At 52.3% G+C, this 26,869-nt stretch overlaps 1 protein-coding gene across 33 annotated transcripts in view; it reads right to left on the bottom strand.

Annotated features, from left to right (window-relative positions):
* Window positions 1-26,869, bottom strand: part of CAMK2G (calcium/calmodulin dependent protein kinase II gamma) — a 162,762-nt gene that overhangs the window by 8,678 nt on the left and 127,215 nt on the right. For 5 of the 33 annotated variants that reach the window (XR_010917904.1, XM_067537480.1, XM_067537488.1 and 2 more), the window contains 8 exons: window positions 19,232-19,264; window positions 15,336-15,404; window positions 13,822-13,866; window positions 13,418-13,466; window positions 11,052-11,165; window positions 10,804-10,965; window positions 9,443-9,568; window positions 412-487 (listed from right to left, as the gene is read on the bottom strand). Coding sequence is in view for 31 of the 33 variants with exons in the window: in XM_067537480.1 (XP_067393581.1) it covers window positions 412-487; window positions 9,443-9,568; window positions 10,804-10,965; window positions 11,052-11,165; window positions 13,418-13,466; window positions 13,822-13,866; window positions 15,336-15,404; window positions 19,232-19,264 (674 nt within the window). In the remaining 2 variants the exon portion in view is untranslated. Of the gene's footprint in view, window positions 1-411; window positions 488-9,442; window positions 9,569-9,883; window positions 10,966-11,051; window positions 11,166-13,417; window positions 13,467-13,821; window positions 13,867-15,335; window positions 15,405-19,231; window positions 19,265-26,869 lie in introns of those variants that run through there. The other 28 variants (XM_067537525.1, XM_067537553.1, XM_067537510.1 and 25 more) reach the window with 16 other exon arrangements.

The following is a 26,869-nucleotide window of genomic DNA, read 5'->3' as shown; positions in this document are numbered from 1 at the left end:
TGCTGAGCTGACTACACGGACCTCGTGTCTTTCCTTCACTTCTGTGGCCCAGTCAAGCATCCAAGCATGTGTCGCACAAAGCCTGTCCCTTACTCTTATTTCCTTCCATCCCCTACCGATCATCCCCATCTCTCTTGGCCCCCAGGGCTGCTAAATGCGCTCCTCTGACTGTCACTCTTTCTGTGCCTGGTCTCTGCCTTACTCCTGGTCCCAAGTGTTCATTTAAAGAGCCCCATTGGTTCAAACCACCCCGCTGCAGTTGTCAGAAACCGAAGCATAATCCTCTCCCCGCTCCTGTTGCCTGGATGGCTTCCCCACATTGCATGGACAGCCTGCATGATTCACTTGTTGGCAGGGGCCATTCTGCCTCTTGCCTGGAATGTAGACCCTTTGTGAGAACACCGCACTTACGTGTATGCCTCAAAGTCTCCATTGTTGATGGCTTCAATCAGCTGCTCCGTTATCTTAATGATCTCTTGCTTGCGCACTGTGGGTGAGAAAAGATGGTTACTCACCTTGTAACTGTTGTTCTTCGAGATGTGTTGCTCATGTCCATTCCATTCTAGGCATTTGCATGCCTCCGTGCACAGTTACTGGAATTTTTTTCCCTTCAGCAGCACCCGTAGCTCCGGCGTCCCCTGGAGCCCTGTGCACATGCCACAGTATAACAGGCGCCACCGGCCCTACACCCCTTCAGTTCCTTCTTGCCATCAACTGCGACAGCGGGCGGCTCATGGAATGGACATGAGCAACACATCTCGAAGAACAGCAATTTCAAGGTAAGTAACCGTCTTTTTTTCTTTGAGTGCTTGCTCATGTCCATTCTGTTCTGGGTGACTCGTAAGCAGTGCCTTGGAGGTGGGTCCAGAGTTCACAGGTGAGCTGCCTGCAGCAACGCTCTGCCGAAGCAGGCATCATCTTGTGCCTGCTGGACAATGGCGTAGTGGGACGTGAAGGTGTCCACTGATGACCAAGTGGCAGCCCCACAGGTCTCCTGCACCAGCACTTGCACCAGAAAGGCCTCCAAGGAAGCTTGCGCTCTGGTGGAGTGGACTGTGACGACACCCGGTAAAGGCACCTTCGCCTGCTCGTAACAAAACTTGATGCAGGAAGTTATCCAAGAGGAAATGCGCTGGACGGAGACAGTAAGCCTTTCATCCTATCCGCCACTGCAACAAAGAATCACGTAGTTTTCCAAAATGACTTAGTGCATTCAATGTAGAATGCAAATGCCCGCCTAATGTCAAGCATGTGCCACCTTTGTTCTTCCTCTGAGCCATGTGGCTTGGGAAAGAACACTGAGAGAAACATATCCTGGTTACAGTGAAATTGAGACACTGCCTTGGGTAAGAAAGTGGGAGGAGGCCGTAACTGGACCTTGTCCTTATAGAACAGGGGTCAGCAACCTGTGGTGTGCGTGCTTTGAGCGGCACACTGCGCTGCTTCCAGCCCAAGTAGGACCCCGGGAGCGCAGGGGCCAGGCAGCCTTCCCCCTTCTCTCTCCCGCTCCACGCCACCCCCACAGCGGGGGGTGGGAGGGGTAAGAGGGAGAGCAGAAAACGGGCCCACAGATACTTTCCTCCTCCTCCCGGCTGCCACCAAACACCCGGCAAGTCACTGGCCAGGGCGCTGGGCTCATGGCACGTGGGAGAGGGGCTGGGGGAAGACGTGGCACATCCCTTTCCAAAGGTTGCTGACCCGTTAGAGAAGGTTGTGTATGGTGGCTCTGAGGTAAGTGCACTAATCTCAGAGACCTTCTTGCTGAGATAATTGCTACAAGGAAGGATATCTTCTAGGAGAGCAACAGCAATGGACACGTAGCCAAAAGCTCGAAGGGGGAACCCATGAGCTGAGACAGAACTAGGTTTAGATCCCAAGGGAGCATCGGGCCTCGAACCTGAGAGTAGAGCCTCTCTATTCCTTTCAGGAACCTGACCGTCATGGAATGGGAAAAGACCGATTTCCCATCTAGTGGATGGTGAAAGACCAAGATAGCTGCCAGGTGAATCTTCAACGAGGCAATAGCTAGGCTTTGCAGCTTACGCTGCAGTAAGTACTCCAGAATAGCCTGGATCAATGCCAGATTGGGTGGAATTTCGTGGGACATTGCCCAGCAGGTGAACCATTTACACTTGGCCAGGTATGCAGCACAAGTGGAAGACCTCCTACTGCCCAAAAGAATCTGCTGCACCTGCGATGAAAAGGCCTGTTCCTCCAGGTTCAGCCATGAAGTCCCCATGCCGTCAGATGCAGGGACTCTAAGTCCAGGTGCAGCAATCGACCTTGGTCCTGGGAAAGGAGATCGTGCCATTGGGGCAATTCCAGTGGGGGCGTGACTAACAGTTCCAGCAGCATGCTGAACCAATGCTGGCGGGGCCATGCTGGCATGCCCAGGATAATGTTCACCCTGCCCCTCTTGATTTTCAGAAGGACTCTGTGCAGCAGTGGATTGGACGGGAATATGTACATCAGAACCCTCGTCCACTCTAAGAGAAAGGCGTCGGACAGCGACCCCTCCTCAAGGCTGTGGAAAGAGCAGAACTGGAGACACTTCTTGTTCTCTCTGGATGCAAACAGGTCCACTAAGGGAAAGCCCACCTCTGGAAGATCATAGCGGCTACCCTTGGGTGGAGCGACCACTCGTGGTGGGGTAAAGAGGACCTGCTGAGGTGTTCTGCGGTGTCATTCTTGATGCCTCCCTGCAAAGGGCTGAGGAGTGGGTTCCCCTGCCGACTGTTGATATAGTACATTGCAGTGGTGTTGTCCATCAGCACCCGCACTACCATGCCCACAATGAAGGGAAGGAACACCCCGCAAGCCAGGCGTATCACCCATAGCTCCTCACATTTATGTGCATCTCTCGCTCCTCCATGACCAAACTCTCTGTGTGCTGTGGTTGGAGCTCATATGGACCTCCCACCCAAATCCGAGGCATCCAGCACCAACGTGACCGAGGGGGCTAGCTTCTCAAACGGCATGTCCTGCAGTACTGAGCGAGGGTCCTGCCACCATCCCAGTGAGGACAGGACGTGGGGGGGGAACCATGACCACAGGGAATGTCTGCTCGGGGCATACACCAAGGCCAGCCACGACTGGAGCGGCCTGAGCCCTAGGCGTGCAAGCGTCACTACGTATGTGCAAACCGCCATATGGCCTAGCAGCTGCAGACAACATCTGGCTGTTGTGAGGGGGCACTCACACAGGCGAGCAATAATGCCTGGCATGGCTTCAAAGCGAGGCTGGGGCAGAAACGCCCTGACCTGCATGGAGTCTAGAACCGCTCCAATGAATTCTATCCGCTGCATGGGCGTTAATGTTGATTTCTGTTTCTTTATTAACAGACCCAGACGGTGACAGGAGCTGACCTGAGGCTGAGACCTGCCTTTGATCAGCCTAGATATGAGTAAATCTGCATGCCCTGGTGTCTTAGGTGCGCGGCCACCACCACTATACATTTTGCAAACGCTCTCAGGGCAGACAAGAGGCCAAAGGGTAAAGCCAGAAATTGGTAGTGGGAGCAGGCCACAACAAAATGAAGAAAACACCTGTGGCTGGGAAAAATCATGATGTGGAAGCATGCGTCCTTTAGGTCGAAGGTGGCATACCAGTCTCCTGGATCCATGATGTAGGCTAGGGAGACCATGCGGAACTTCAGTTGCTTGAGATATTTGTTGAGACAACGCAGGTCTAGAATGGGCCTGAGACCCCTTTTGCCTTGGGAATAAGGAAGTACCAGGAGTAAAATCCTTTCCCCTCCACCTCTTGTACGAGAAGTTGCTCATGAGAGGGGTCCCTGAAGAGGGACAGTGAGGGAGGGTTGTGAGGAGGGGGGAAGAAAACAGCAGGATGTATCCCACCAAGATTATGCCAGGGGCCCAACAGTCCAATGTAATCCTGGCCCACTCGGGCAAGAAAGGAGCAAATCAGTTGAGGAATGGATAGAGGGAGTATCCTGTCTGGAGTCTGGAATGCCGTCCTTGGGCACACCTTCAAATGGCTAGCGCTGGCCGTTGAAGCACCTGACAGACCCCAGCTGACACACCCAGGCTGGGGTGGACCCTGGGCACCTCCTAGACCCCCTATCTCTGTCCCTTCGTCTATAGGGATTGAAACGAGGAGGCTGGTATCTCTGCTGCTGCTGGGAGCGGAACTGACGCCTCGAGGCCTGGGGCGTATAAAGGCCCAAGGAATGCACCATGGCCCTTGAGTCCTTCAGACCATGCGGCTTTGTGTCAGTCTGTTCAGAAAAGGGAAAACCTGTTGAAAGGGAGGTCAGGTCCTGAACGGACTGCTGCACCTCCTGTGACGGTCCAGAAGACTGCAGTCATGAGCACCGACGCATGCAAATCGCCAAGGCTCTGGCTCTTCCGGCTGAGTCCGCCATTTGCAAGGCCGCTCTAGCCACTGTTCTACCCTGCTCGAGGATGGTGGCAAAGTCTGGTGGCTTGCTGTCGAATACATTTTCCTCTCAAAAAGGTCCAGTTTTTTGTTGTCTTTATTTTTGGGAGTCAAGCTAGGGTGGCTCTGCCTATTGCACTCGTTGGTGGCCATCACCACCAGGGCCCCCGGGGAGGGATGGGTGAACAGATATTCAAATCCCTTGGTGGGAACGTAGTACTTTTTCTCAGCCCTTTTATATGTTGGGGCCATGGACGATGGTGTCTGCCATAGGGCTTTCACCACCCTGAGCACCCCTTCGTGTACAGGTAGGATGACCTGGGCCAGCGCTGCCGCTGCGAGCACATCAACGAGGCTGTCCAAGGCCTCGTTGAGCTCCTTTGCTTCCAAACCTAAATTCGAGACCACCCTCTTAAGGAGCTCCTGGTGGGCCTGAAAACCGTGAAGAGGCACAGACGGCCCCGAAGTGACTTCCTCATCCAGGGAAGACAATGAGGACTGAGCTGGCACAAAGGGCAGCGGCATCCCCTCCTGCTGACGGGGAGCTTCTGATGACGTCCCCTCATGGGGGTCCAAGTCCTCCTCTGAAGCTGATTCGTGAGCCCTCTCTGGAACCGCTGACTGCATGCCAGAAGACCTGTATGAGAGAAGTCCTGGGGCCATTGGGATCCCCCAGGGTCCCCAATACGGCCACTGCGCTGGCCACTGGCCCTGAGGCCAGCCAGCAGCTGCAGAGCAGGGAACTTGCTCTTGTGACTTCGGGGGGTGGTGGTGTCCTGATCAGGTAGCAGGGTGCCTGTCCTCCCCTGAGGAAACGGACTCACTGCTGGATGACCATGGGGGGGCAGCAGCTGGGTCCCTCATGGTGTGGTGCTGCAGGGTGGAGGAACAGCGCCCCAACCCTCTAGTACCACAGCGCTCCGATGACCGCCCGCTTTGGTGTTGGGGAGTGTAAGGACTGTGACTGGTGGTGTTGCTTGCCCGATCAGCGCTGGGCTGCCGAGGATCCATGCTCCAAGGATGAGCAGGACAGGTTCCTAGTCAAAGATCGGCGCCTAGGGACCAAGGACTTGCGTTGTCGTCTGCCTTTAGGCGATGACTCCCTTTCCAGCTACCAGGTCCTGTACCGTGCTGATACGGGCGAACTCTTCAGTGCCAGGGAGTGGGAATGGTGCTGACTCCCCTTTGGAGAATGCCTGCGCAAGGATGAGTGGGATCGGTGCCGTCCTCCAGAGCGCGAGGCCCTTGGGGCCAGAGACCGCAACCGGTGCCATGAGGAGGCTGGCGACTGTCTCTGGTGTTGATGTTCCACTGGAGACGGGGATCGGGAGCGCCATCTTGGGGATTGGTGCCCTGATATCAAATCCCTGCGCGGGGACCTGGCTCTCAGGGATGGGCACCTCTATTCAGGGGAGCGGTGCAGCCATTGCAAGGGACCCATCACGGGCTTCCCCCTGGAGACCGGAGCCTTCTCCTTCAACGGCACTGGAGGCCAAGGAGAAGGCGGCAAAGGCAGGTTCATCAAGCTCCTTGCCACCTGGAACGGCTCCGGCATCAATGGTACCATAAGCTGAAGAGGCCCCCTTCCACTCCCAGGAGTTGGGGGTGGCTCTCTTATTGGGGTCACGCTTCTGGGCAGCAATCCCTTCTCCTGCAGACCCTCAGCCAGCTGGTCTGAAACATGTCCCATGCTCAATCCCACTTCCCTGGACATTTTTGGTGCAGGGGCATGGCCTCTCTCCACACGCTGCTTCCTGTTTCTTCCCTGATGGGGAAGAGGGCCGGTGCCGACTGGGTGCTTTGCCCCGACGTCACACGTGGCACCAAGGTGGATTGTGCCGGTTCGGAGGCCGGTCTCAGCGTTGTCTCCATCAGCAAGGCCTTCAGACGGATTTCCCTCTCCTTCTGGGTCCACGGCCTGAAAGCCTTGCAGATCTTACACTTCTCCTTCCTGTGAGCTTCCCCCAGGCACTTTAGACAACTGTTATGGGGGTCACTAAGAGGGAGGGCTTGCTGCAGAAGACACATGGCTTGAAACCCAGAGACCGTAACTTAACTATCAACTCAACTACTTAACTAATAAAGAACAACGAACAAACAACAACTATCTGATAACTACTGAAGGCAATGAAGAAGCACTTGTGAAGCAAGCAGAGCAGTTCCAGTAACCGTCACAGGTGGCAAGAAGGAACTGAGGGGGTGCAGGGCTGGCGGCGCCTGTTATACAGCAGCATGTGAGCAGGACTCCAGGAGGCATTGGAGCCAGCTCTACAGGAAGGGAAAAAAATTCCAGTAACTGTGCACGGAGGCACGCACGTGCCTAGAATGGAATGGACATGGGCAAGCACTCGAAGAAGAAAAAGCAATTTAACTGTGCAGCTGCCTTAACTGGGAGGAAGTGAGACAACTGGACGATTTACAGCACACCATTGGCCTTGATCTCAGTGGAGGTGCTTCCTGCACTCCAGAGATGCCTGGTAATGGCAGCCATCTATTCAGTGACATGGGCTCGGTGGTATGAAAGGGAAATGACCTCAGGATGCAGAGAGAAGGGCAGTAAAGAACGCTTCTCACACACAAACATTTTTCTCCTCCAAAAGCAGGCCTGTCTCAGGAGCATCACTGTCCCCTAGCTGACAGCTTGAGCTGCTTCCAGGGACTGCAAGGAAGGGTCCCAAGCACTGAGCACGCCAACTCAAAGGCAGACTTCACGCTGCAACTGGCGCCAGCTGTCATAGGTAAGCCCCCGCCCACGACATCAAACCAGCCAGAAAAATCCCTCAGCAATTTACTTCTGACCATCACCAGCACCCTCCGGACCGTGAGCACTGCAAGTAAGCCATTGGGACTCCCACAGGGGCAGATTCCACGAGCTAACAAGGCAACTAAAGCAGGACGGATTGCCAGCCCCATGGGGCCCCCCCGCAGCCCACGTTTGGCACACAGCTCCCTGTAACTGGCTCGGAGTTGTGCCAATCTCAGCACTCGACTAGCACTGCCTGTCCTCCCACTTCTGCTCAGCTAACATTCAGGTGGCTGGATGAACTGCCTGTTGCTGTCCCTGTCCTCTGGCCAGCATGCCTACTTCTCCTGTCAGCTTTCCAACCACAGAGCTTGTCCCCAGCCCAGCTACTGCGGTCCTGATATCATAGCACCTGGTACTGCTGCAAAGCCCGTGCAATGAACGGACTTTATTACAATGCCCAGTCGCAGTCCCTTGGGGCTCACTAGAGCTCATAATTCCTTTGAATCATACAACCAGAGAAGAATCCTAGAAGATTAGGGTTGGGAGGGACCTCAGGAGATCATCTCATCCAACCCCCTGCTCAAAGCAGGACCAGCCCCGACTAAATCATCTCAGCCAGGGCTTTGTCGTTCACATATCTGATTACACACTGATCCCAGCGCTATATCTGTGCACACCACAAATGCATCCATCTACAGACATACCCAGGGAGTCTATGCCCACCTTCCCCGCACATGCTGGGTAAGTGAAGGTATTTGTATGAACTGCTGGTACGTACTGGGATGTGCTGAGGTGGTATATTTAAAGCTACAAAATAAATAACTCAAGTGTGGCCATTGTCCCCAGCTCCCTGGAGCTGCCTCCTCTGCCCTCCACACTTCTAACACCAACAGTTAGGGTGCAAACGGGTAATATCACCTGGGATGAGAGAGAGGTGACCACATCCACTTCTGAAATCCACCTGGGGAGTGATGCTGTGCAGCTCGCCACCGAAACATTTCGGTCAGTAGCATGAGCTCACCAGGCTAACCGAGCAGCTCCTGGCAGCAGGGCCACAGCGTAGTGTGTTGTGTCTGCACCAATAGGCACAGGAAATGGAGCAAGGCGGGGGCACTGGGTTACATCAGCTATGAAATGATGCTCCCTGAGTAAGTCCCTCTGGTGTCTCTTCCCTACGAGGATAAATGTCAAAGGGCTCTCCCACCCCAAGCAGAGATATATTCAACACCTCGAGATGGGCTGAGAGAAGAGCAGAGAGAGAAAGATTTCCTTTGGGATAAGCAAAGCCTAAAGCCACAAGAGCCTTGTGCTAGCTCATCTCAGCGGGTCTTGTGCCTCCAGCGGAACACACAGAGTGACAAACCCAAAGCCATTCCACAACACTGTGCCTTGCCCCTGGTGCGTACTGTACACACAGAACTACCCCAGTGACGGGGTGTCCCGCCGTACCGCCCACATGGGCAGTCCCTGGCTTTCACACAGCCAGGCAGTCCTGCCTCCCAGCCCAGACAGAAGCCAGCAGGCCCCAGCTTTCCCTTCTGGGAAGGGTAATCAACAACCGACAGCTGTCTCCTGAAATCCTCCCCACTATTCTACTCTCTCACCCACCTTGTCTGGGCACTGCCGGGGGAGGCTCACATGGCTGGAGGCTTTCCTAGGGTTGCTGAGGTAGTATCTCCACAATACAGTAACTAAGTAACCTTGTCCACACTTCTAAGCCACTTAAAGGCACAGTTGGCTTTCAACATGGCTTGTGTACCCACATACAGCATGGTTCACACGCTGCTCGTGACCATGTGTTTCACCACTCCTGAGACATGGGACAGCATATGGCTGTCCTCCCCACATGGGCTGCAGTGTACCTGGGACCCTGTAACCATGCCTGTGGTTTGGGCTGACCCACTTTCCAGAGCACGTGGCCCCATGTACTGCTGTGTGTGCATGTCCTCTAGGCACTGCACGCCTTGCCGAGGAAGTCAGGGAGAACTGCCAGGTGTCTCCAAGAATGCACTGATAAAAGTGCAGCTAGGAGCACGGTCAAGTGGGCCACAAAGACACCTGCAACGGGAGAAATGACTGCATGTGGATGTGAACTGAGCCATGTTACTCAATGGGACGGTGCCTCTAGCTGGCTACAAGGGTCACGACTTGCTGCAGCATGGAAGGACAACTTGCCCTCTTGAGCAGGGACCAGGAGGACAGGGCGCAGGACGGTGAAGAAGAGGAAGGTAACTGGATGTCTAAGGTAACTAGAATTAGTTGCATTACTTCACTACTGCTAGCCAGCCGCTAACTTACACGCTGCACTGTTAAGTACAAATGGAACTACAGGAGTTAGCAAAGGGTCCGACTGAGCACGTGCTAACTCCAGCGTCTGTCCTGGGCTGGCCCAGGCAAGAAGCTTCTCGTCACAAGACTGCGTGGCTGCAAAACAAACGTAAGCATTAAAATAATTAAAAAAAACAAAAACAAACCCAAACCAATGCAAAATAAAACCAACAACGAAACACGGCACACAGCTCTGGCCCCCAGCTCCACACAGACACGCACCCCATCAACTCCATCCTCCAGGCTGGCTCTGGGCATTGGCAGGGAAAACCCTTCAGAGCACAGCGGAAATCTCACTGATGCCCAGGGCTTGGCCCAAGCCTGCCCAGAAGCAGGCCACCCTCTCCAGGGGAGAATGGGGGGAATGAGAGGAGAAAGGAGGCAGGAGATCCAAATCACTGCAAATCTAACCCAGAGTGGAGTGGGAGGGGAGAATGCTTCCTCGCTCAGCAGAGGGGGGACTGGGCAGGTCACACCGCAGCGGTCAGGTGTAGCTGGATGAGGGAGGAAGAGGGCACAGCAGTCTGGAGTTAGCGGAAGATCATTTCCCTGCCCAGCTGGCCCCAGCAGAGCCTCTCCCCCAGTCACTGCTCCCATCAAAGTCAGACTTTCTTGAAGGTGCTTCCAAATGGGAGGCTCAATCACTTCAGCAAACGAGCTAATGGGGACATGTGAGGGGGGAGCAAAGGAGGGACAAGAAGAAAGGGCACGTCTGTACCCTCCCATCCCTTCCAGACGGCTTCGTTGGAGGACTCCCAATAGCCCTGGGCATCACTGCATTAGTGGCCTTTTCCACTATGGAGGCACGTAGGAAACTGGAGCCAGACAGATTGTTCAGAGACATGCCTATGGGGGGGGGCGGGCGGGCGGCAGAGAGGGGGCCTGGGTAGCCTGACCACCTGCTCTTATCACGTCTCTGCTGCCAGGGGCTACTGAGTGGGTGGATTCGGAGAACATGTGGTGACTGAAGGGATTTTCAGGTCCAAACCCACCGAGCAAGACACACAATGCAGAAGCACACACAGAGGGGAAATCCCTCCACAGTCAATGCCACACAACAAGCCCCAGGGACGGCAGAAGGCCCAGGGCAGGAGTCTTCCAGCAGCCACAGCCTTAGTCCTGAGAATCCTGCCAGGCGATCCATCCAACTACCAGTACTCTGCACTTCCACAGCACCTTCCACCTGAGGAGCTCAACCCTCATCACAAACAGGAATCAATTCTGCCTTGCACCACCCGAGAGTCGGATCGGGTGCATTATTCCCCTTTTATAGCTGGGTAAACTGAGGCACGAGAGGCGATGGGACTTATGCAGAGGATGCTATGTCTTACCCACGGGGAAGCAGGGGAATGGAATTAGCCAGGATGAGGTTCCACTTTGCAGGGGGGTGCAGGAGAATTTCAGCATGTGGGGAAGGAGGTTTCTCAGGCAGGAAGATGGATTTATTGATATGTTGAAGTACTGGAAATGAAGATCCACTCTCTGGAAGGGAACTGAGGAAAGAAAGGTCTCCGGGGGACTGGGGAGGGTGGAGGAAGGGTGAGGAGGATGCTGTGGAGTGCTAAACCCCTGGACTTACTGGCTGAGAAACAGAGAGAAAGCTGGGACTGCATGGAGTCAGTCTGTGTTTTGCTCTCACTGTGCCTCCGTCCTTCAAGCACTGAGTTGCCGTCCCCGGTGGAGAGAGGGGGAGCTAGCATGGCAGGGAATTAAAAACACAAAAACAAACAAAATACGCAAGTTCAGTAAATAAAAAAAGAGAAAGGAAGGAGAACATTAAAGAAACCACAGTGCTGGGCACAAAACCTGCAAGAGCAGCCCCCGGGGCCGAGGCAAGCAGATTGCTCTGTGGCATGCTCCCTGAGCACCATGCCTGTCCAACTGCATGTTCCCTCCAGGCAAGGGCTCACTATGTGCCTGGAAGCAGTCTACTGCTCCATCGGCACCAGCCCGGTCTCGTACGCCTGTCCAGCCTGTCTCCATTCAAAATCAGCAGCAGCGACCCAACTCCTCTTTCGCCAGGGGCTGGCTGTGCAGAGAGAATGGAGGACTCCAGCACCCCTAACACAGTCTCCGCATAGCGACAGAGGGAGGAGGAATTTCTTGGCTGAGTGTAAACAGGGAAAGATGCCCCCAGTGTGAATCTGCATGTGACAGAGAAAAGGGGATCTTCTGAGCCTCTCATTGATTTCAACGTCTGATTAGCTCACTACTTTGGGGGAGGAGTTAAATAAGGCGGCATCTGGTGAGCGCTGCCATGCTGAGAAGTAAAGGGATAACAATATCAGCCAGAGCTAGACAAAGTGCAGACAGTAACTGTGCAAGCTCCTTCCTCCCCGCACCAACCACCACAACAGCCTCTGCTCATCCAAGTCCTAAGAAGATGCCCCAACAGCTCCGTCGGTGAACCTCAATTCTGATCTGCATCATCTCCCGCCACACCAGCTTTCTGTTCCCTGCATCGCTCTCCAATGTGCCTGAATCTTGATCCGCCACCCCTTGCTATTCCAGCCCCTCTCCTCTTCCTTCAGAGGTCTGCTAGTGCCCCTCACTCCCGACCTGCAGCACCTGCTCCTCCGTCCTGGGCCTTTCCCAAGCACAAAGGTATTGGGCTTCAGCAAAGGGGGTTTTAGCTTTGTAATGTGGACAGACATCTGGTTCCTGACCCATGTCTCCAGGGGTCAGAGGCTACTTATTCCACTAGCCATAACTAATCCCTTGAGCCATCCAGTCCCCTCCCCATCCCCCCACGCTGGATTCTTTTCATCCTCATTTTGGAAAGAAGGGCGGGCTAGAGCATGAGCATGTGATGGGGCCAGGTCTCCCCTTGACACTGGCCCTATGTGAGAGTTTGTCCAGACAGCTGTGTACGTCTTTGGGCCCTGGGACTCCTCTGAACGGCTGCCAGCGGCTTACTGCACAGCCACCAGCGTATGAGGAGCGTCAAGAACCATCCCAGCTGCCTGTCGTGGTATCAGTGAGAACGGCAGGGCTAGAACTGGGGCTTGTCCTGGGTTTGACAGAACAGCCTGGGGCTGGAAGGTGGGATCAAGAACATGTGCCTCACTACTTCCAACCAAACACAAACACTACTGCCTCTCCCTCACCCAAAGGGGAGACTTCAGAATTTGTTCCCAAAGAGAGCTCTGCCTCCACCACCTCCCTCTTCAGTGGGGCTGGAATTTCCCAGACCTGCTTGCACCCCCCAGTCGATCGGGCAGCTGCTGAAACGGTGCAAGGAAACATAGCACTGCAGGACAGGCAGGTCTCACTGATCTAAGCCCACCACAAGAAGGAGAAAGGATTGTACAACATGGCCCTAGAGAGGTCTATAATCTCACCCTCCTCTTTATTAACATCACCCTCCTTTAAAATGCCCCCCACTGGGGAAGCCAGGGCACTCCATTTCCATCTGCAAAGAGAAAATGGAACTGAGAGCAGAGGATTCCTTTTGCCCTGGAACATCCCTCCAAAAGATATGGGTGTGGAAACAGGAGAACTCCCCAGAGACGGGGTTTAACACGGAGAGCTCAATCCCCTGCAAGCTTTGTCAAAACCAAGAAAGGGGCAGGCAGATGCCAGAGCTGGAGAGGGGAAGAAAAAGAGATTCCAGTCCTGTAACTGGTCTGGGAATGGAGAGATTCCAGGCCCCAGGAGGACGGAATTCCCACCAGGAGACAAACAAGACACACAACTCGGGGCATAGAGGAGTCACACCCCCAAAAAGCCAGGCTGGCCACTTTCTCAAAGCAGACTGAATGGCGCATACCCATGACCCCACTGCAAGAGCTGTGGCAGACAAAGCCATGGCAATCTCAAGAACTGAATCAGATGTACAGCTCTGGGGATATTGGGCACAATGACTGAACTCTGCATCACCGGAGGCAGGTCTGACCTCCAGAATCTCCTGCCCACAGTATCAGAGGGCGTTGGCAGGATACCTACCTTTCAGATCCTCATCTTCAGTGGTGGTGTTACAGCTCTCCGTGGAGCCCTGCATGGCACAAGAGAATGTTATGAGATGGCCAAGTCAGTGGATTCAAGACACTTCCATTTGTCTGTGGAAGAGGATGGGGGAAGCATAAAACGAAGGAAGGCACAGGAACAGGAGGATAGAAGGAGGTACTATGAAGAGGACTGAGATGGAACCGGGCAAAGTATTAGTCAACACCTAGCAGCAAGATCAGTTAGGCCTTGGAGTGAGATACAGCACACACCCTCTGCCAGAACGACTGCTCCGAACCAGCTGGTGAGGCAGCACCAAAGGGTCAGAAACGCAGAGCGCGCCAATTGGTAAATAGGGGCATGGGGTTTCTCTATGTAAACACAGCAGCGACGTGCCCCCTTACCTTTATGCCATCTGTGGCATTGTGGACGACAGTCGTTTGAGGCTCCTAGGAAAGGAGGGGAAAAAAGAATTAAACTTGGATTCCAAAACTTTGTTCCCTTGTTTGTTTTCACTCTCCAACAAGCGCAGAACATGTGACCAACACGGAAACAAACCACAAACAAACTTCAAGCTGCTGCTGTCTGCCTGTGCACACTCCCTGCTCAAACGGCTTCTTGAAAAGAGATGCTCAGCTAACAGCTATGTTCACAAGGAGACAAAGCCCAAGATGCCCTCCAGGTCCCAATTCACGGGCTGAGAATTGAGATTGACAAAAACACCTTAAAGCGGTGACCAGTCAGCAGCTGTGTGCTAAATTGCCATCCTTTAGAAGGCCACTGCCTAAGCAATGAGCCCTCAGCAGGTTTGCGCTCAGAGAACAGATTTGGGGGGGATGATGGTGGCAGGGTGCAAGGGCCTTGTCTCCAATTTTCCATTGAGTTTGCCAGATATTTTACTCTGAAGAGGGACATTCATAATTTCCATAAGAAAAAGGGGAAAAAAATAAGCCAGATGGTCGCTTAGGGAACTGGGCTGCAAAGGAAAATACATGATTTGCTAAAACAAAAGTCTCCAAAAAGAGATATTTGTAACACAAAAAAAGAATCAGGAAAGGTGGCTTCAGCATCAGAAGAGGAGCAGGTAAAGCCAGTACGGGGAGAGCTAAAAATTATGAAATGTCCCAGGAAAAACTCTCTGGAATGTTACACGGAGTGGAAAGCAGCTGCCAGGCCTCTAGGAGCACAAGCTAGTTTCTGCACTCATCCTTGTGCTCTGGAGACAATACTCCGGGATCCTGCCCCATCTCGCCCACTGCCAACACTCCTCCAGGTAGCTCGGCAAGGGCACCAGGGCTACGATGGTGCAACAATGCACACTCACCCATCCATCTCCATGATCTACTTGATTGCTGCCTGGTCTTCCCAGGGTATCCAGGTAGAAGGAATGTGGGCTGGGCTGCTAAACGTACCAGGCAGGGCATGCGCTACAACTCCATTGCACGCCGTGGAACGTGAATGGATGATGACAGCACAGAAGGCAGTTAGCCACGCAGCCAACAGGGCGAGTGGACCACTAAACGGGTTCCTTGCAGATTTGTCTGCCCCGCCCCGCCTCAGCTCCCCGGTCACGGTGGTCTGATGTCCAGGCTTCCTTTTCCTGGGTGTTGGAGTGTGAATGAAGTTGCTCCCTTCATCATCCTCTTCTTCCAAACCAGCCTCCCCCCAGTCAGAACAGGTGAATGGGGGAAGACAGAATGACACAGGCCTGGTGTGGGAGGTAGTCCAGACCAGCTGCAGTCCCCACATCCACCCCCACTCAACTTCCTCAGCCCCCTAACCCATGGGGTGTGACTAGACCCCTCAGCAGCAGAGGAGGAGACAGAACTAAGCCAAAACACAAGCTCAGACAGAGCAGCACAAGCGGCACTCAGGGAGGCAGAAAAGACAAGGATGTAGTAATAGTCAGGGAAGATACCATGGATGTCTGCACTGGGGGAGTTTCTTTTGCTGGGCTTACTAGACTGGTTTTGTTGTTGCTCTGTGGCTGAGACAGAAAAACAGATGGTTTTAGTTTCTCTGCTGGGTAGCAGAATCAGCAAATCTTTACAGTCTTGTTCTTGTCATTCCCCACCTCCCTCCCCTCACACTCATCTTGCACCACGGGATGAGGATGGGGAACCCATCCCCGGTTGCTAGAGACCATCCTTCCCCCAGGGGTGACCAGGTGCAACAGCGGATGTCCCCGTACACAAATGTGCATGGATGGTTAGAGCGATGGGAAAGGAGTGCAGAGGAAAGAGGCAGCAGCCCAAAGGGGCAGGGGAGGCAGAGAGGGGTGCAGAGAAGAACCTCTGGGAGCTGGCGGTGACTCCAGGAGACGAGGAACCCGGGGAGTGTACGGACAGACTACTAGTGTAATGGGCAGAGAGAATGAGGGCTGCAATCTCAGATGCGGCTGGTCTGGGATTGTGCCTTCAGGCAGGGGACGATGCTGGCAGGGCCCTCAGAGAAGTGCTCAGGTGAGATGAGGGCCAATGGGGTGTGTGGAGCAACTTTAGGGCCACAGCATGAAGGAAGCTGCCAGTGCGAACCCTGCAGGCTGCCTAGCTGGTTTGTGTCTTTCCCCAGCGAGTCTCACAGACGGGGCAGGTGAGTAACGCCTCCGTCCTCCTCATTAACACAGCCCAGTGGCAAGCTCCCAGAGTCGCCAAATCCCCTCCGGCTGGCAGCACGGAGACCTTCCCTTCAGTGAGCATGCCCGCTGAATCAGGACTGCGCAGAGCCCATGTCTCACAGGAGGCCAGGCCAGCATGCACGGAGGCTGCTTCCCAGCGTGCATTTCCTACTAGCCCATGAGTCCCACCATGGCTCTGCCCGAGTCTCCCACAGTCCGCAATGCTGTGGGAACGGGCTTGTCCCCCACATAGAAGATGCGGCTCTCACGACTGAAACAGCTTCAGCCCTTTCCCCCTACATCTTCCCTTCCACCTGGTGCCAGCAACAAGGTGAAAACAGCACCACAGCAGGCTCACTGGCTCACTCCTCGGCTACAAATCAGGCGCGGAGGGACTCAAGGCATGCTGGCCTCCTTGCACCTGCCTTTCCCCACTCTTCCAAGGCAGGGCCAAGGAAGGGCACCCCAGTACATGGGCCCCTCACCGCCCAGGAACCAAAATTAGACAAGGCTTGGCGAGAGTTTAGCCACACCCACTGCAAGCAGTAACGTGGGGCTGAGGGTCCAGGTGCAGCCCCTGCCTCTCCCCCCAGTGCTCTCTCCCTTCCGGCTTTTCTTCCACCACAGCAGCAGCCCTGCTGGAGCCCCAGTCAGGTCCTATGGGGACAGAGTATGGCAGGATCACCCATCTCCCAGAGAATTTCCAAACACAAACCGGACACTGCCTGCATCTCTGTCTGGCCCCACATTATCCTCCCTGCAGCCTTTCGCATACTCTGCTTCCTCAGGGGTGTTTCCAGCGTGGTGGGGCCAGAGATGGGGAGGAGCTGCCGTGTCATGGACTAATGGGAGCAAAGTGGCTGGAAGGAGTGAGCTCCAAGCTCCTTTGCTGCACACACATGGCCAGGCTGGAGAAGGCTCTGCCTGTTTAATCTCAGAGTATCTCAGGTCCCCTGAGGTGACCCACACGCTAATTAGAGGCCAGTAATTCCAACACAAAGGGATCGACCCCCGCCCCTCCATACCTCTTAACAGCTGAGAGACGTGATCATTTACATCCATTGAACTACTGGAGTAAGGAGGTACAGTTAGAGAGAGAGAGACACCACAGGAACCCCTGAACTGGGCTGCGTTCCTGGGGTGCACACCCAACTCAGGTCTGGAAGATGGAGGAGAGCATCAGCCCCAGGGTTCAATTAAAGAACCTCCGAGGGAGCTGCCACAGCCCAGAACCTTGGAGAGGGCCTTCGCTGCAGAAGAGCTGCTCGTTGTCCTGTAGGTAACAGGGCCAGATGCCTCACTCAACTCTGCACCCATAAGAGCTTTCGAAACTCATGGAATATCCGGCACGGAACAGCTGGCAGCACAACACCCCCCCCAACCACTGCCCCCATAGAACGCAAGGAAGATGTAGTTCTGCTGACCAGGTCCACAGCATTGTCTAACTCCCGAATGGAACCATCATGAAACCAAGGACACACAAACCGTGACTGATGTGCCCCACAGATCTGTGCCTTGTGTGGAGATGCCTGATCTAGTGATTCCTGCTCATTGTGCCTGTGGCCATTTAGCCAATTGCTCTTCATGTTAAAAGGCTGGCGCCCCTGACGTCGGCTCCGTGAGCATACAGGTGAGGCACGTGCACGCACACAACTCCCGAATCAGTGAGGTCAGTGGGCAGCAAGTGTCCTTACAGATCCATGCAGTATGGATGAAGATCTTGACTTTTAAAAGAAGGCAGTTCGCCTAGGACAGCGACAGGCCACAGAGAAGAGCTACTTGATATGATCAGTTTTGGCAGAACCCCTGAAAGTGCTTTCTGAGCTAGACAGCGAGAGACAGACGGACACACAGACAACACAGGGTGCAAGGGAGAAAACAGGCCAGTGATCATAGAGCTAAGGACACATATGTGCCAGCCAACTGTAAGAAAGGAAAGCGAATACCCTCCACCTGGGCTTGCCCTGTATTCACTGGTTATATTTTGTATCTTCACTGCCCCAGTGATCTCTGAGGCACTTGTTTGGTTCTCATTTTCCAGCTGCCTTCATGCAACAAGCAGAGGGAGCATAAGCGTAGGCTGGGCAGTGTCGACGCTGAGAAGAAGAGAAGGGGACAGATGGACACAAGGAACTCCTGCCCATATATTTGGGACTGAGAGAAGGAGTCACATTGTGCCATGGGACATTCTCAGTGGTGCTTTGGGTTTTATTACTTGTTGAGTGTTAAGGTGACCGAGGGAGGACAGAATTCCCAGGCAGGAACAGAGAAGCCGATTCCCTCTGTTCTGGCATCACTCTATATTGCTCCCCTTCCTGCTTAGGGAGCCCTGCTCTGTCTGAAAGGAGGCAAGAGCTGCAACGCAGCAGACGATGATACAATAGAGTCCTGATTGTTAGTTACCACCCATGTCTCTGAGACAAAGACATGGACAGTAGCTAATGGGCTGCAGATCATTCCCTGGAATATGGCACTGGCTGGTTTTCTTTTTGCTCACTTGAGATATCAGCACATCACCATTTATCCAACATGTCTTAGGGACAGCAAACACATTTGGATGCATGAAGGGGGAATGGAGAGGGTGGGGGTGGTGTCACTGGGTACTTGATTCATGCTGGGAGACGTATCTGGATAACAGAGAGTTCCTCATTACAAGGCTGACAAACCTTCCCAGGCTAGAATTTTAAAGAAAATAAATTAATGGCAGCTTTGAGCCACTGGGTGGTGCTGTGCCTGCACCTTTTATTCTGTGCAAGGTGGAGCTCCATGAGAAGCCTCTGTGATATGTGGGATGACTCCGATTTGTTCCACGATGCAGGGCTACCATCAGGGATGACAGCACCTGCTCCTCTTTTGGCACTGCTACAGCAGAACGACTAGCCCCATGTCCAGACATGCTCTGCGGAGACCCACTGGGGAGCTGAGACAGTCTCCATTTGTTTCTCGCTCAGCTCCGCTGCCAGTGGCAGAGTACATTAAACTGCAATTTCTGTACAGAACAGGATCTGGTGATTGGCCAGCTTCTGACCAACCACGCGGCCCTTTCTGTGAGGACACGGACCTTTAAAGTGAAAGATGATGCTCCCCCCGACCCCCCCGCACAGACATGCTATGTAGGGTGATGAGAGCAAGCTAATCGTGCACGGCATGAGAATGGTGGACGCACGGATCACAAGCAGTTTACGGGAGGTGCTCACCATCAAATGCACACTGGAGCTGGACTTCCTTTTCTGGACACACCATTGAGAGAGGGGAAAAAGAAGGAAGAGAGGCGATGAGAAGAAAAGCACAGAAACTATTCACGTTAGTGGCACCAACACTCCCCTGGGGCAGGAAGGAGAAGCAGAAGAAACACAGACTTACGGACAGGGTGCAAAATACAGGCAGTGTTAACAAAGAACACAACCCCAGCATGTGCAGAGACGGGAGAGGAAGGAGGAGCTGGATAGGGCGAGAGGGGAATGGTCACACACAGAGGGGTGCCTGCAGGTACACCCAGCCTGGGGAAGAGGGAGGCACACCCCTGCCCAGAGAAGGGGCAGGCAGAGGACCCCCTCAGGTATGCAGATAGGTGGGAGGGAGGGGAACCTGCACTCAGAGGGCAGGGAAAAGAAATGCAGGTGGGAAGGCCACCCACAGGCTCAGAGGGTGATTTGCAATCCCATGTGCAGAGAACAAGGAAGGGTTCCCGGTGCACACAGATGGGGGAAGTGACAGGCACCCCCAGGCAGAGATGGGGGAGGGGCAGATGAGGCAAAAGGCCCTCACCCTCAGGGTCTGTCTGCGCCACGAATATTTAGCATGGGGCAGCTAACCCATGTTCACTGAACCCGCGGCAACTCCGCTTTTAACTCGGGTGCGCAGCTTGAGCTGAGCCTATGGGCGAGCCTGCGGGGTGGAAAGCTGAGCTGCGGTGCCTTCCCTGCGACTGCCAGAGGAGCCAACTCCCAGGATTCAATGTCCACGCCTTCTGCAGGGGCGATGCACCCCGAGATTGGTGTTCAGAAAGACATCTCCCTCTCCTTTCAGTCTGTACGAGGGGACCACCACCCACACTCCTGTCACGCCTTCTCTGCAACAGCCCAGTCTCCCTCCCACCCCCCGAATACCCCTCGATCACTCCCTTCTCCCCCTCCCTCAGGACAGATCCCTGCTCCTCTGACTTCAGACCAGCATGACTCTTCTGGTTGCACTGCTGCCCCTCCGCCCCAAACTGGGTGGGCCCAGCTGCTGGTCTCCTCTAATACCACCAAGGCCCCTGCCCTCCTGGCTTCCACTCTCTCATGAAGGGGGCTGCTGCTCTACCATTAAGGGCAACCTCTGGGTGTGTCCTGCAGTGCACAGTCCCACAGTGGCCCACGCTCAAAGGGGAGAAACCGGTGGATGGGCTCAGCCGTGTAGACTGGGAGCGCCACGTCTCAACTCTCCTGCTGTCTGCAATTCTAGTTGGTACGCCCATCCATTGATCAGTCACCCCCAGTTTATCATCTTAGGAGTCTCCACCTGGCCTGGGCTTGACTCCATCCTTAATCCACCGGTGCTCTCACACACGTGCAGATAGTCCTTAAGCGAAACAGACACTCCCCACAACACACATACAGAGCCAGACGCATGCTCAGCCACTCAGCACAGGCGGGGACCACAGAGGCGGTCTGTGAACTGCAGACCAGAAAGCTTTTCCCTGCCGCATTCTGAGCCCGAATCCAAGTGTTTTAGCCTCTTGGGTAACAGCAGACCTGCTCCCATGTGGCTCAACATGCACCCACCTTCACGGCGGCAGCAGGGCCTGGCCATCAAGGGGCCTATGCTCCAGGGCTTCCCCAGCCTTCTCCCAGGGCACATTAGCATCTCCACAAGCTTTTCTGACACTTGAGCGGCCACCCAAAGGGCTGCAATTCACGATCTCGATGCAGGGAAAAGCATTCCAAGGAGCATTTTTAACCATCAGGCACCGCAGTATGGGCTTCAGAACAGGGATTTCTCCTTCGGCTTAGTCAGCCAACCAAATCCTTCTCATCGTAGGCTACCATCCGCAAGTCAGAGCAAAGCAATGGGTTGGGATTGGAAAACCAGCAGCAATAACCTAAGCATCATCACAGATGATGACAGTGAAGCCTGGGGGAACCCAAGACACCAGCAACCAGGAGGGACATTCTCTCTCCTTCACCCAGTGGCAGATCTGCTCAGCCTGTGTGTTCTCTGTCGTAGCTCCACTGGAAACAACGCAGTCATGACCATTTATACCCACTGAGGAACCGGCCCCCAAACCTACCCCCCTTCACTCTCTTCTACAAATATATGGAAGCATCTGGCAGACATAACACAGTCCAATCTGCAGCCAGACACTACAGGGAAGCTTCTCCATACAAAACAAACAAAAAAACCCTTAATCTCATTCTGAGTTTTGATACATTTCCAATTAGAAGAAAAAAAAGCGGGGGGTGGGGGGTGAGACAGAAGAGATGGGACATACTGATCTTTCAGAATAGTTTATATGGAGTTTATATACAGCATCATCAAGAGCACTGGCCCAATAGACTTAAACAACAAGCTAGTGAAAATTGTTAGCAAAGAAACTTATCTGCTAGATCACAATAACAAAGAAGGGTCCAACCAAGTAACACAAAATGTAGAAAAACAACCCTCCTCTGCCTCTCTCCTCACGCTCCCCAGGAATTACACAGGGAAGAGGAAATCTCAAACTCTCTGCAGATTTGAGTTTTAACCCACTAATCAAAGTACAGCCTAAACTCAAACACCATTAATCTAACAGGAACGGCTCTGGAAGTTTTGGACAGCACATAATCCCCACCCCATAACAGGGGAACACTACCAGAAAAACAGAAAGAAATAGACGGACAGATTTTACCACACACACAAAAAAGTAAGGAAACTAATCAAAACCTAAGATTGTTCCACAAGACAAACCTAGGCACGCCTCAGTAGATGCTACAAGCTTGTAAATCAGTGCTCAAAAAACTTAAGCAAAAAAGTCAAAATATACTTGAGATCATGAGGGCATCTGATAATACTCTCTGGCACCCATGGAGAGAAATCCAGCCTGCCACAGTCACACCCAATTGCCAAAGTGCAATAAAGCACTTTCTGCCAGCAGGGCCAGAATGATATCCAAGACCAAAGCCACTCATTGTCCATTTCCATGCACTGCTAGAGGGCCCCTGGCAGTACTCTTAGCACACACAAACAGAAATTGTAGATAAGCTAACTTCTATGGAGATCACTACAAATCAAACTGCTCTTAAAACAGTCAAAAACCCCTCCTGAAATGATAAAATATTTGCAGTCTCCAATAGAGGAAGGCCTGCAGCCCACATCAAATGCTATGTTTAATTAAATATCCCAACCCTATATAATCTAAAGGTATCTATTAGAACAACCTTCCAGTGGTAATTAGCAAAGTTACTAGAGGAGGAGCAACTGCACATTGACAGCATGGAGAGATTCCTTGTCTGACAGCTAAGGGAGTTTTCTTCAGTTTAATGTTAGCAAAAAGATGCATTTCCCCAGATGCTGGAAAGATGCCTCTGAGCCAGTGATGACAGTAACAGATGTCTCATTGTATTTACTGTTTCCCCTGACCAAATGACTGTTCTTATGCGGCAATAAGCAACACTGCCTCCTAAGAGACTGTCACGAAGTATCCCTCGAATTCCTTCCAGTAACCCCAGAGGCCACAGTTGGGATCAGGGCCCCTTTGTGCTAGGTGCTGTGCGTGAGACACCCCCTGAAGCTAAGACGACAGACAGACAGACAGACAGCAGGAGGAGGAGCAGGACACAACACACAGCAAATTGGCCATGGCGATGGCAGGCACTCAGCTTGCTAGGGAGCTCCTTTCTACAAACAAGTAGGGATTTTATCAGCCACACACAGCACTGTCTTTACCCAGTCTTTGGTTGGGCAATTTCCTATAGGTCTCCTGGAAGAAGTGAGTATCGAGAGGGCTCTAAATGAAAGAGCAATGGTCTTACAGACCAGTTCAGAGCTGAGCTGGTCCATGAACAAGGGGATATGCAGAAGAAGCAGACAATGGGCATCAAGTCTAGAATCACTGGCGGACTAAAGGATGTCGGGGACAGGCATTGGGAGAAGGGACAAGACTGGATAAGCAGGAAGGGGAAGAAACGTGAAGGGCCTTGAAGAGCAGAACAAGAGGCTAGACCTTTACATGGTGAAAACTGGAAACCATGGAGGAATTCAAAGGGAGAGGTGATGTGGTCAGATTGGGAAAGAAGAGGATCTTAGGAGCTGCCTTTTGAATTGGTGCATTAGGGAGACCTAAGCATGGTGTACACTAGAAAAGATTTGCTAGTACATAACTATACCCGGAAGTCCTCCCTAGCATAGACAAAGTTTATATCAACAAAAGATGGCTTTTGCCAGCACAGCTTTTACATTAGCAAAAGTACTTTTTACACTAGGGCTTTGGCCAGTATAAAAATGTCATTAAAAAAAAAATCACAACTCTAACTGATATTACTGTCCATCAGAAGTTTTGTGACACGCTGACCTAGCTTTATGTGGAATGAGTTTTCAATATGAGGATGAAAGATAAAGGGGCCAGAGCTGTCACTGCCTTATATTTCGTATCGTCACTTGCAGTGGGAGCACAACACAGGTTATGACTGGAGGAGAAAATTGGTCTTGTGGAAGGACACTGGACCGGGGCTCAGGAGACCTGGGTTCTACTCCTGGCAATGGTTTACCCAGCATCTTTGCTGAGTCTGGAACAAGGGTGGACAAGGCAGGTGGGGGTCAAGGGTTGGCCTTCTGGGGATAGGAGAGAGATGAACAGGAACACTTGTATTGTGATGGGAAGAGACAGTTACTCACCTTGTGCAGTAACGGAGGTTCTTTGAGATGTGTCCCCCCCTGTGCTCCACTTGTCCTCCCATCCTTGATCGGAGATTTCGCCAGCACGCCCATCCGGGTTGCGCATGCGCCATCCCCGTCTCGTGGCTCCCTTGACGCCCTTTTCAGTGCGCGTGACCCAGACCCCACTGTTCCTTTTCTAGTGTAGAGCTGTGTGTTTGACTCCGAAGGAGAGGGGAATGAGGGTGGGTAGTGGAGCACCCACAGGGGGACACATCTCAAAGAACCGCCGCTACTGCACAAGGTGAGTAACTTTCTCTTCTTCTTCGAGTAGTGTCCCTGTGGGTGCTCCACTCCAGGTGATTTTCAAGCAGTGCTCTCAGTTGGAGGAGGGAGCTTCAGAGTTGTTAGGTTGAATAGAAGAGAGAACTGAGAGTCCGATTGCTGCACTATGTCTCGATGCTTGGCCGATGGCGTAGTGTTTTATGAAAGTGTGGGCTGAGGCCCAGGTCGCTGCTTTGCATATTTCTGTAATTGATACATTATGCAAGAAGGCTGTGGATGTAGCCATTGATCTGATTGAATGTGTCCTGATGCTCTGGAGTGGCATTACCCCTGGCTGTGTGTAGCATGTGTGGATGCAGGTGGAAATCCACTTTGAAAGTCTTTGGGTGGATACAGCGTTGTCTTTGGAACATTCCATAATTGATACGAAAAGTTTGGGAGATTTCCTGAAAGGCTTCATTCTTTCTAGGTAAAATGCAATGGCTCGTCTGACTTCCAGCATATGGAGGGCCGCATCCTGTGCGCTGGAGTGTGGTTTCAGGTAAAAGGTAGGTAAATGAATGTTTTGGTTAAGGGTGGAATGATGTTACTTTGGGGAGGAACTTTGGATGAGGTCATAGCGTCACCTTATCTTTGTGAAATACTGCATACGGTGAGTGGGCCATAAGTGCTCTGAGTTCACTCACATGGCATGCTTCATGGACATGTGCATTAGAGAAAAAGTTGCTAAAGGCTTGAATGGTGGCTAGTTAATTGTCCTGAGGACCAAGTTGAGGTCCCAAGGTATTATGGGAGGATGTATGTCTGGGTACACATTTTGTATACCAGTCATGAAGTGTTTGACGATTGGATGCGCAAAAATCGTGGTATCATTTATCAGATCAGGGAAGGTGGTGATAGCTGCTAGGTGTACTTTAATTGAGCTAATTACCAATCCAGATTTTTTTATTTCCAGGAGATAGTCTAACATAGTGGGATTGATGCCGCTAATGTGTTGACCTGCTTTTGTTGACACCATAAGAAGAATCTACGCCATTTCTGAAGGTAAGTTTTTCTTGTGGCAGGTTTTCTGCCATTTAGTAAAATATTCCTTACTGGTTCCAAACATTGTAGTTCAGCTTGTTGGAACCAGTTAGGAACCATGCTGTGAGATGTAAATTCTTCAGATGTGGATGGTGTATGCTTCCATTGTCCTGGGAGAGATCGTCGGCTAGTGGGAGAGCGACTGGTGCGTGGATCGACATCTGTGTGAGGTAAGTGAACCATGGTTGCCTGGGCCATGCTGGAGCTATCACCACCACCTTCGCATTGTCCTTGTGTATTTTGTGTATGCTTTTGGCTATCATGGGGATAGGTGGGAATGTGTACAGGAGACCGGTGTTCCACTTGATAAGGACAATGAACATGTACTTAGATCTGCTCTCGAGCAGAAGTAACAGCATTTGTGATTCTTCATTGTTGCAAATAGATTGATTGTGGGGCATCCCCATTGAAGAAAGATGTTTTCTAGAACTGTGTTGTCTAATTCCCACTTGAGATTGTTGCCGAATTTTCTGCTCAGGTTGTCTGCAGTGGTATTCTGGGTACTAGGTAGATATGCCGCTGAAATGTGGATGTTGTGGGATATGCACCAGTTCCATAGTGTCATTGCCTCTGAGCATAGAGAGCCGGATCTTGTGCCTCCTTGATGATTGATGTAGAACATACACGCTATGTTGTCTCTTATTATCTTTATAGTTTTCCCTGATATCAGAGGTAGGAAACATATACAGGTGTTGCGGACAGCTCGTAACTCCAGTAGGTTTATGTGTAATTTTGTTTCCTGTGGTGACCATTTGCCTTGAATGGTATGCTCTTGTAGGTGCGCTCCCCATCCAAATAGTGATGCATCTGTTGTGATCATGATTGAAGGTGTTTCACTTATGAATGGAATTCCTGTTTGAAGGTTGTTGGGCTGTGTCCACCGTTTTAATGATTGTTTGATCTTTTTTGGCATTGATATTGTTTTGTATAGAGATTATCTGTGTGGTTTGTAAATGGTCACAAGCCACATCTGAAGTGGTCTCATGTGCAACCATGCATTTTGCAAGACAAAAGTGGCGGCTGCCATATGACCCAACATTTGAAGGCATGTGCGTACGTTCAGAGTTGGGCTGCTTTGTGTTGTAGATTCCAGATTTACAGTGGTCTTTGGTAGGAACACCCTGACAGGTGCACCCCTATAAATTCCAGTTGTTGCATAGGCCGTTGGGTGGATGTTTTATCGTTTATCATAAGCCCTAGTATGTGAAATAATGTCCTTGCAGTGTGAACTGCATGTACAGCTTCCATATAGGTGCGTGCCCTTATTAGACAAATCATCAAGATAGGGGAATATGGTGACCCCTAGTCTGCGAAGGAAAGCAGCTACTACAGCAAGGACCTTGGAAACGACTCTTGGAACAGTGCAAAGGCCAAAGGGGAGCACCCTGTATTGAAAGTGGTTGTTGAGCAGTGTAAATCTTAGGAATTTTCTGTGGGCCGGATGAATAGTAACGTGAAAATATGCGTCCTGAAGGTCGAGGGCTGCAAACCAGTCTCCCTGTTCCAGCGCTGGCAATATAGTAGCCAGAGTAACCATCCTGAATTTCTGTATCTTTATGAATTTGTTCAATTTTCTTAAGTCTAGAATGGGTCTCCAACGTCCGGTTTTCTTTTGAGTGAGAAAATAATGAGAA

The sequence above is a fragment of the Emydura macquarii genome, unplaced genomic scaffold, assembly GCF_026122565.2.
Source record: "Emydura macquarii macquarii isolate MOO-44397 ecotype Brisbane River unplaced genomic scaffold, CSIRO-AGI_Emac_v2 contig_67, whole genome shotgun sequence".
NCBI lineage: Eukaryota > Metazoa > Chordata > Testudines > Chelidae > Emydura > Emydura macquarii.
The sequence above is the reverse complement of the archived record's forward strand: the minus strand, read 5'-3'. Positions and strand labels throughout refer to the sequence as shown.